The sequence below is a fragment of the Phaenicophaeus curvirostris genome, chromosome 27 (genome assembly GCF_032191515.1).
Source record: "Phaenicophaeus curvirostris isolate KB17595 chromosome 27, BPBGC_Pcur_1.0, whole genome shotgun sequence".
Taxonomy (NCBI): domain Eukaryota; kingdom Metazoa; phylum Chordata; class Aves; order Cuculiformes; family Cuculidae; genus Phaenicophaeus; species Phaenicophaeus curvirostris.
This window is the reverse complement of record NC_091418.1, coordinates 366,090-376,394: the sequence shown is the minus strand read 5'-3', so window position 1 is coordinate 376,394 and position 10,305 is coordinate 366,090. Positions and strand designations below refer to the sequence as shown.

Below are 10,305 nucleotides of genomic sequence, written 5' to 3'. Positions count from 1 at the left end.
CCCTGCCGCCCTCGCACATGCACAGCTTTTCATCTCTGCAGCATCAGACATGCCAGAGTGACATAAACCCCAGATTCTTCTAAATTAGAGACAGGTTCTCTCTCTTTGGACATTCTCTTAGACCAAGCGAGCCACCAGCTCCAGACAAGCCGCAGGGACAGGCAAACAGCCTTGGACGGGCTGGGTACGGCAGGCTGACTCCAACCCACCTCCCTGCAGCAGCAGCAGAGCTACTGACACACCTGCCAAGGGAAAGAAATTGTGTTTGTGCTGTAATTAATTTGCTGCAATTAGCTTGTAGTGATTACTTGAGCACACAAGTTAGAAGTTTTTTTCCTCTCCTGACAAAATCGCCTCTGCAGCACCCTGGGTGCAGCTCGGGGGGAGGCGTGGAGGCTGCGGGAAGAATTCGGGGGGGAAAAAGAGGCTCAACAAAGTCAGTGCACATGCATGAGTGATGTGCCCTATTTCTGTAAATCACTCTCTCTGTAAAGAGGCAGTTTAGCGTCAGAAACACTGGCGTCTCATGTCATTACCCAAAACACAACAAATGAAACAGCCCCTCAGCTATGAAACCCAAGGAGATGCTTACTCATCTGTGAACAACCCATTCTCCTCCACACATGAGAGGCATTGATGCAAGAGCACAAATTAATCGTATAGAGCTTCTTCAGTATCTTTTACAGGCCTCAGAGAGTAAACAATTAGATCCCGCAGCATATCTGACCCTTTCCTTCGCAAGGATGAAGGCTCAAGCAAACCAAGGCTGCTGATGAGCAGAGCTCCAGGATGCAGGAGAGCAAAGGTCTCTCCTCTGACTCGGTTCCTTCTCCCTGTTTAGAGCCCCTTGGCAGGGCAGAGGAAGGGAGACGCTGCTGGCTGGTGCCCTGCAAAGTACAGACCTGGGGCACGGTGCAGGGAATAACAATTCATAGGCACCAACCTCTGCCACGAGCTTTCCAAGGGGAGAAAGCTGTAGGTGCAGGTGCCTCTGAACACAACCGTGATGTCGTACACATAACAACAATGCAGGTATCTCAGATGGGAGCACATGCAGAGAGAGGCACACGAGACAGCCCAGTCACATGCGGAAAATTTTCTAAACACGTCCCATAAATTCTGGGACAAGAGCTTGTGATGAGCTCCAGGGCTCCCACTCTCCCCCCAGCGATACGAGGGAGCAAAGCAAAGGGGAAAATCCCTTCCTGACAGGCTGTACATGAGAGGCATTTGTAACTTACTCGGTTTGTCCCTGTGCGAGCAGCAGGTGTTCTTCATGTCTGTAACAGCATCCTGTACATCCATTTGAAGCAAACCTCCGTGCTGGGCTAAGTCCGTGCCCGCTGCTCCCACCGAAGCTAAACTATACTAAACCAAACCAAAACACAACTTTTCAAAGCAGATAAAGACAGTCTGGCAAACTTCAACATTCAGTGCGAGGCTTGTGTCTGTCTCCTGCCTGGCACAGCGCAAGCAGACGAGCGAGGGACTTTGCCCCACATCGCCTGTACCCTCTCTATTATCACACACTCATTTCCACACTCATTTCCACGCACACCAAGATGACCAACAGGATTGCTCTCTTTCCCCAAGCAGTCAGCTCTGCCATTACACACAGGTAGCACGTCCCTTTGATTAAATGCCAAATGAAGATAAAGCACTGAACATCGCCTATTAAGTATATTTGCCAACAGATTTCATGTGTTATGGCAAAAAATAACCCAAACTCAAATCACAGGAGTCTCATTTCTTCAACTAGAAGGGGTCTATTTAGCCTTCACTTCAGGCAGGCAATAGAACACGAGCTTCCGTGGAGCAACATTTATTCTTGAGCTTCCTCTTTATTTGGGAGAATTATTTCTCTTCTCTCCCAAAGATCTCAAGTCTTTTGAAAATAAATCTGTTAAGTTTGGGCTTTTAATTGCTTTTTCAAGGTAAAGAATCATTTCTACCAACAAAAATAGGTTTGTTTGCATTAAAAGGATGATCCTAGCAGCAAGGTGGTGAGCGATTTGAGAGTCCCAGATGAGACGGTAATTAAGAAGCCAGTTACACAATATCATCCCTGTGAAGGAAAGCCAAAGTGGCTTCCTGTGGCATCGCTCCCCACGTACACATCACAGCGCTGCAGCAGCAACAACCCACAGCTGCCTGCAGCCCCTGCTCGCTCTAGCCAGCCACAGAAGATGAACTACTTCCCAGGGTAGGGAAAGACAAGAAAAACAGAACCCTGCAAGCAGCAGATTGAGCCTATTCTTCTTCCTCTGGCACCACAAGGTCCCCTCCCTGCACAGCCTGCTCCCCTCCAACCCACGGGCTCATTTGCAGGCAGAGCTGCCTGTAGTGACGCAGCCCGGCAGGTAAGGGTGCTGCCTTCAGGACAGTCGCTCCTTGGCATGTGCTGCCTTGTGACTTAAAGTCTTTAAATATTACCTTTCCCCCAACTATGGTTCAGCAGAGGCTGACAATGAAGCTGCCTTGGTTTCACATGCACGTCTGCTGCTCCAGACTGCTCTGCTGCACCAACCCTTGGGTGTTGCTGCCCTCAAAGTCAGATGATCAAGGTCACCGAGCAGTGCCTACAGCACCCGCTGCAACAGAGCTTGCTATCTCATGGGCTACCATTTTACAGATATACAATAATAATTCTATGAATGCATAAAATGACATTTGCAGTCTTCCAAGTAACACACGCCAACATCTTTCATCTGAAACATTCGGCGCCGCTCGGCACCAAAATGCAGAGCAACTCACTTTGCTTTGGTTTATTCAGGTGCAGAGGAGCGGATGGAGGACGCAGATTAATCCTCTACGTACAATTTGTTCACTTGGCAGGAAAGACACCAACCTGCAGGCGCCGGTGGTGAGCTGTGAGTTCAACTAGAAGTTTCCCTGACGTGGAGCCAGAAGCAGCGGGGTCACTGCTCTCCTCGAGACGTGCACCTTGCTGGGATTCCTGGCAAATGAACTGATGAACTGATGAAGCCGCACTGCTCCCTTCCAAAGACACAGGAGAGCCTCCAGCCGAGTGTGCATGAAAAGGAAATGTCAAAGCCTGTTATTTCAGAGATGCAGAAGCAGGGAAATGGCCACAGTCTCTGAAGAATTGTGCTGCTACACATACATTAAACAACCAGAGTGCTCTGTAAAAAGGTGGTACTTCGTCTCTAGATAGGTTCCCTGCATGCAAAGTGCACTCACTGAGCTTGGGGAAGAGGGCACAGCGAGGTTTGTTTTGCGTCGCTCGCAGTGCCTACGTGAGCCGGGATCGTGTTTATTACAGCCCTTGGCATTACAGTGGGTTAAGTTGGAAACCTGGGCTCTTCGTGCCGACTGCAGTAGAAAACCCAAAATCCATGTGCTCCCTCTTTCCAGCGGATAGAGTTACTTTTATTTCCTCTTCCTCCAAAGCCAGTGAGGAATAAAGACCTTCCCTACCACCGAGCACCAAGCTGCAGCCTGGGATGCGGTTGGGGTCTGCACAAATGCCATTCCTCGTGGGCAGTTAAGGCTGTGGTCAGTTTCGTGCCTTTTGAAATCCTTTGAGCTCTTCCTCCCTGTGAGCAAGGACCCCGGAACCGCAGGGGCCCCTGGATGAGTGGTGGGATTGAGCCCTGCTGGAGAGGCTGCCTCACATCTGCAGGTTCTCCAACACTGCAGCTCCCAGCACTCCCTGCAACCCTGGCCCTGATGAACGCTTCACCCACCAGTGCCAACACGGCAGCAACACGCGGGGTTTTGTGCTACAGGGAAAGCCTCCAGGTCCAGACCCTCTGCCCCACGCTGATGGAAACAGGGGAGCTGGGCAGGTGACCCGCGGCTCAGCAGCACCGGGCTCCAGCGGTGAGCGGCTGGGAGGCTGCACGGTGCCAACCGCTGCCTCGGCACAGCTGGTGTGGCTCCCAGAGCACCTTCCATCCATCCCTGGAGGATTTCTGCCCCAGCACAGAACTCACCAGTGCGGCCGCTCTGGTAATGGGGGTGCAGAGCCTGGATTCTGGGGAGGGCTCGCCCTGCGTGGGTCTCCCAGGCAGCGCCCGCAGCTCTGGGGGCACCGCACAGTCAGTCCTGAAACCGTCCTTCGCACGGCATGTCGCTGCCTCCCCAGTCCCTGCTGCCTCTGCCTACAGGTGTGTGGGTGCCACACTCAGCTGGTGCCACCCAGGCAGGACGGGCTGGTGAGCTCGGCTGCCACCTCGGGTCCCGCCGTCGTCCTGTGGCTCTCCTGGAGGCTCCCTGCTCCCAGGGACCGCAGGGAGCGGCCTCCGCCTTTGGGTTTGCAGCTGCAACGTCAATAAAGCAAACGGCTTCCATCCAGCCTGCAGGAATCCTACTGGCAGGAAAAGGATTTTACGCTTTCCTTTTAGTTTCCTTTGCTCAGCGAGCCTTTCGCTTCTCTGAAGACAAAGAGGAAAGGAGAAAATTCATCCATTATACAATCCCTGTGATTCATTCTTTGCTGCTTTTTACGTGTTGACACAAACCATGCTGGAGCAGGTGAAGAAAGCATGTTTATTTCTGGTTGGAGACTGATTACATCACTATCATGGATAATGCAAGAGGATAATTTTATACTTTGGGAGAAATCTAAGAATAAATACGAAAAAGCAAAATATTTTGTTTCCACTGTCTCTGAAGATGAGTGATGATTAAGTGCTCTATTTACAGGATCGGTATCGTACTCTGAGCTCTGTGCTGAATAAATATTATCTTGAAAGGGTAAAAAAATCCATTGAAATATTCTAACTCACCACAAAATTAAAAAAAAAAAATCCATGTATTTGTCCAAGGCGAAGGTTAGTTACATGTTAATTATCGAATCCACACAGGATCATTGTCCCAGAAAGCACACTCTCTGTGCTGACCAGTTCCTCTCCACAGAAGCAGCTTTGCTGGGTCTCCTCCTCTCCACCGAGGATCTGCTACTGGTTCTTCAGGCTGCAAGAGAAAACCGCAGCAGAGTCACCCTGCGTCCTGCCAGAGCTGCCTCTGGCACCTCCGGAGCTCTGCCCCTGCCTCTCTGCTCCCACCCTTGCCCCTCATTCCCCTCCGCGGAGCCTGTTCCCCCTCACACCACTGCGAGCGGCCGAGGCTCCATCGTGATCCAGCCCTGAGCACGGCTCCTCTCGGAATGATCGAAGGCACTTTGAGGGGAGCAATGATTTCAGTTCCAAGAAATACATTAAAATGTACTTCAACCCAAAATATTTACAACTTTAAGGTCAGTTTTGTATTTTATGGAATAAAACTGTTGTAAATGTGAAAAAAATCATACTTTCTTTAGGTCCTCAGTATAAAATTATCAAAAAGCCCTCTGCAAAACTTGCCTTGCTTTCAACCCAACACATTTGTGGCCAATGGAGTATCACTCATTTATCATTGGTGATCTCGGGTTTCCACTTCGAGACATCAGTCCCACGTTTATGATTTACATTAAAACAATTAATCCGTACACCCCAGACCACGACACAAAGTTGCACCAGCCATGCTGGGACTTTCAAACTATGATCAAAACAGAAGATATCAGAGATACCTTTATTTTCACTCACATTAAAAGGGAAAGGAGACAATTTAATCCTATAATGAGAGAAAGTATTACACGCTCTCTCTTCATAGGCAGTGCAATTATTCAGCTGCTCTCTGGAACTGAAATAATGACAAATTAAAATGCCTTTTAATTCCAACTACCTTTTATAACTATTCATCTTCTGGAGTTATTACCACTCTAAAGGCTTCTCTATATTTTAAGCTGCAGTCACTATACATTACAGCAAGCACATGGAAAATGTTACTGCTGCCACTAAGACCTGCAGTCATCAAGGTAGGAGCAAAATCATTTGGTTTTGGTGCAAAGTACAGAGTACAACTCAGATCTTTACTATGATTTCCTGAAATTTACTGGAAATACATTGATTTGCAGGCCAGGAATCAGCTGGGCTTTCACGGGGCAGCACAGGAAGGTCTTACGAGCACACCTTCCAAATTGGAAATGACCATTCGCAGCCCCCAAGAATTCATTTTGACTGAACACTGAGCTCCTTGGTTGGCTGAACTGATTTTACCCCAACGACAGCTGCCGGATTTGCTCACCTCTACACAAAGGATAGAACCATGGAGCAGTCTGGGTTTGAATGGACCTCACAGCCCATCCCGTTCTACCTCCTGCCACAGGCAGGGACACCTCCCACTGGATCAGGGGCTCCAAGCCCCATTCAACCTGGCCTTGAACCCCTCCAGGGATGGGGCAGCCACCCCTGCTCTGGGCAACCTGGGCCATGGTCTCACCACCCTCACAGCAAAACATTTCTGCCTAAGATCCCATCTCCATCTCCCCTCTTTCAGCTGAAAACCAGAAATCTTGAGTTTGAAATGGAAAGACATGTATTAGCATCCACAAATGTGTAAATGACAGGTTATAAAACCCTGAACGCAGTAGCAAGCTCTAGATGTGGCAGTGAGGACTGCTTGATCAAAGAGACAAACTAAATGCAAGAAGATAAAATTCTTCTTTATGGACGTGGGAATCATTATCCCCTTATAGTCAGACGTGTAATTACTAGGGCTGCAGCTCCGGCTCCAGTTGCTGACAGCCAGAATGGCGGAGGACAGCTCGCGGCTCTCGGATCCAGCAGGTCATTACAGCACCTGATAAATCTGCCGCTGCCCCAGAGCTGGCACTCACATCAAACAGGGGCCTGGGTCCAGTGCTCTGCCAGCAGCATCCTTGGTCCTTTCTTCCAAAAGTCCCTGAGGAGCCACTCCAGACCTGGAACCGGGCCCTCCGGTGCCTCTTCCCCAAATAGAGTTCTTCTCTCTGGGATGCAGCGATGGCCACAGTGCCCTGACCCCAGCCCCATCACCCGCACATGCTCTTTAAAGGAGGGAAGCGCTTGGTGCAAAGCCCTACGTTAATATTCTGCACAAGCATATGAATCTCCTCTGGCTTTTTCACAACCACCCAGGACTTTAATTTCCTGTTGTGTGTTGCAAATCACTGTTAGCAGTGATTTTTCCTCTTTCCAGTTTACATAAACCAGAAAAGGGAAGTTTTGCTTCTCTCAGCCTATGCTGAGCAGTAAGGAGCACGGTTGGCATGCGGTTCTCTCCCAGTACTTCAGTGATAATGCGCCCTTCCTTCCCACAGCTCCTCAGGAGCCGGGGTTTCAGCTGCCACCAGTCCCCATAGAAACAGAGCTGCCAGCACTGACCGTATCCCCCTTGAAGAGGCTACTACCTCACGCCTCACTCAGCATCCTCCTGCTCCTCTGCTCGCTGCGGAGGAGGAGGGAGAAGGGGAGTTAAAAAAATCCCGCTTCTATTTCTGGAAAGCAAGTCAAACAATGACTCAATCATCTCCACACAGTTCATAAATCCCTAATTAAAGGTTTAGTGCTCCTCCCCGCTGCAGATGTTCCAGAGTCCGGCCACGTTTCAGAACCTGCCTCTGCACATGCAGCCACCAGCACTGCTCAGCACAGCCCTGAGCTGGGACTCCGCTCTCCTGAGCCACTTAAACATCAGCCCTTGCTCAGCGGCTCCGTGCAGGTGCACGTTCCCATCAGAGCGATGGTGAACGCCGCCTGACCCCTGACGTAAGCAGACTGGGTGAGATTTGTGATGCCCTAAAAGAAACATTCCCCTGTGTCTGACTCTAGCCCCAATTCCTGACTTTATGATAAGATAAAAAAGGGTGCATTTCTCCTTTATTTTCAAATATACAGCTTGAAGTGTATTCTGCACCCTGGAGAAAAAATTGGGAGCAAGTAGGCATTACCTTGCTTTGAATATTCATCATCTGGAGGGATCTGTGCTGGCTCAATATTAGCTGCCTCCTTCTGCATCTTTTATTCAACACCAAAATACCAGCCAAGACACTTCCAGCTCCTCCCCCCAGCTCCCCATTTTCCTATCTTTCGGTCAAACAAATTCAGTCAGAAGCACTCAGGCTTCCCCTGAAATTCCCATAAATAAGGAGCTGAGCTCCCCCCAGACCCAGTGGGAGAACGGGGCAGCTGCAGGGCACGCAGCCTTCAGTTCCCGTGGTGCTAACAGAGCTCCAGCACCCTCAGCTCCCGCGCCAAGAGCAACCGAGTCCATATGACTCGGCCTGCTAAGCAGCAGTTCAAGGACTGCTCCACGGTGGGTTATTTAAAGCAGCTCTAGCAGCGACTGGGCTGCACGTTGCTCTCTGGAGAGCTCTCAAGAACTATGATAAATATCCACAATTTGACTCATCCCTCATAAAAGTTCTTCTCTCCTAAAGCAGCTTTATCAGCAGACTCCTCTGCCTGATATTTTTTTGGGTGCTTCCAGCCTGCAATCCCCTCCCCTGCTCACCTGGCCCAGAGTGCAATCCCTTTCCTTTACAAACAGCTCCCCTCTTCTTTTTTTTTTTTTTTAATTATATAAAGGATGACAGCTACATAAAATGTTTTGTTGCCTTGGCAACTGCAATCCCCTGGCTTCAGGCTGAGTTATAAGGAAGAGGACACCCTTGACACTAACCAACAGTAATGAGCGCAGCAAAAAACAGTGGGCAAAGTGCTCACCGAGGTTGGCAGGAGGGATGGTTCCCTCGCCTCCCGCCCCACCACGGAGCACGCCGACACCTGCTTGCTCCTGTGCCTGGAAGCCGAGCTGCTGCGATGCACCAGCCTTGCTCAGGGACAACGTGACAGCAGAAACTCTGTGGAAGGACCAGGTCTGGATTTCAAAATTAACTTTCTTTGTACAGAAGAGGAAATCATTTGTAGAAAGCTATGAAAACACATACGCAGCCGTGTCAAGATCTGTTGTGTTGCTGCTGCCCTGCACATCCCTTTGCCTTGGAAACCAGGCTCAGCTGAGGGCTTGTGAACCTTCAGTCACTCGCACAACAGTCAAGACATGATATAGAATAACTTTTCACAATGCATTAATTTACAGCTCTAGAAATGAAGATTATCACCTGCGCCTGACCTGCACGATTGGCTCTGTACAAACACCACGGTCAGGGTCGTCTCTGTGCATGAAGCAGGGGAAGAACTGTAGTCAGGAGTTGCCCTGGCTCACGTTGGGGTGCACCTCTGCACACGGCTCTTACAGAGCCCTCACACCATGGGGTGATACCTGATTTGGGGTAAAAGATATGGGAACTCATTTCCTCAGTCCCATATCAAAGAATCATAGCATGGTTTGGGTTGGAAGGGACCTTAAGATCATCCAGCTCCACACAGAGGACCAGCAAAAACCAAAACCAGCTTATCTGGTTACATACTAATCATAACGTGGGAAGAGCTTTTGCTGTGCACAAACCCAAGCTGTCCATCCATTGTCTCCCATGCTTCTGCGTTTTCCTGTAGGCACTAGAGAGATCTGTCTGTGCTTGGATGCTTGGCCTCAAAGAAAACCGTGCAAGAAAGAACAATGGATGGAGGAAATAGAATAATCAGAGCAATTTCCCATAGAAATTGGTCAGACGAATGTCGCTAATTGCCATTCCATTATTACATTTGTAACATACTTTCTTTTGAATTTATTCTTTTCTTTCCTCCTGCACTGAATGCCCATGAAAACCTCTTGGGACCAGATTTAAGTCATTATGAATAAATGATAAGAAACTAAATTTACAAAGACTGATAAGAATATTAATTTGTGAAAGAGGAAGGTCCTTAAAGCGGGAGTCCTGCAGGGCTGTGGCACTCCAGTGTTCCCCTGCACGGGCTGGCTTGGTCCTTGCTGAGATGAAAGAGAAATGGGACTTCCTATTGATAATCCATGTGCTTTCAGAGCTCCAGAAAGGTCTGGGAATGCCTGCGAGTGCCCCCAAGCCTTGACACTAAAATAGTACAATGCTGCTTGGCTTGCTGGCATCGCAGTGGGATGGTGGTGCTGGATCACTGCTGCCCCTCAACTTCCACCCATCCTTCGCAAAGAGGGGGGAGGGAAAACACCACCTCATTAGAAAGACTTCTGCTAACTGAGATCCTGACTACGACTAAACACTCAGATCCAGAAAGGGGAACATTTGGAAGACATTCAAATGCTCCGTGAATAAATAGGATAGAGCTAATGTGAATATCACTGGGGCCCTTTGAAGGTCTTACATCAGCAGGTGAAGGTCTGCGTTTATCCCCTGGTAGCTTAAACAAAATTAGGCATTCACACCTCCTGCTGGTTCTGCTCATCCTGCCTCAGCTTTCAGACTCCCCTCAAAGCCACCTGCAGCATTTCAGAAACTAATGGCACCTTTTATATCCCTCTTCTAATCTGGGCAGTCCTGAACGCTACAGCCTGAAAGGGTTCCCAAAGCTCACATGTAAGTGT

General features: G+C 49.3%; 1 protein-coding gene across 2 annotated transcripts in view; it reads right to left on the bottom strand.

The window, feature by feature from the left end:
- Nucleotides 1–4,285: 4,285 nt before the first annotated feature.
- ZMAT4 (zinc finger matrin-type 4) overlaps nt 4,286–10,305 on the bottom strand; it is a 66,785-nt gene continuing 60,765 nt past the window's right edge. For both annotated transcript variants that reach the window (XM_069877492.1, XM_069877490.1), the window contains exon 7: nt 4,286–4,938. In XM_069877492.1, coding sequence (XP_069733593.1) covers nt 4,923–4,938 — 16 coding nt within the window. In that variant the 3' untranslated portion in view covers nt 4,286–4,922. The remainder of the gene's footprint in view (nt 4,939–10,305) is intronic.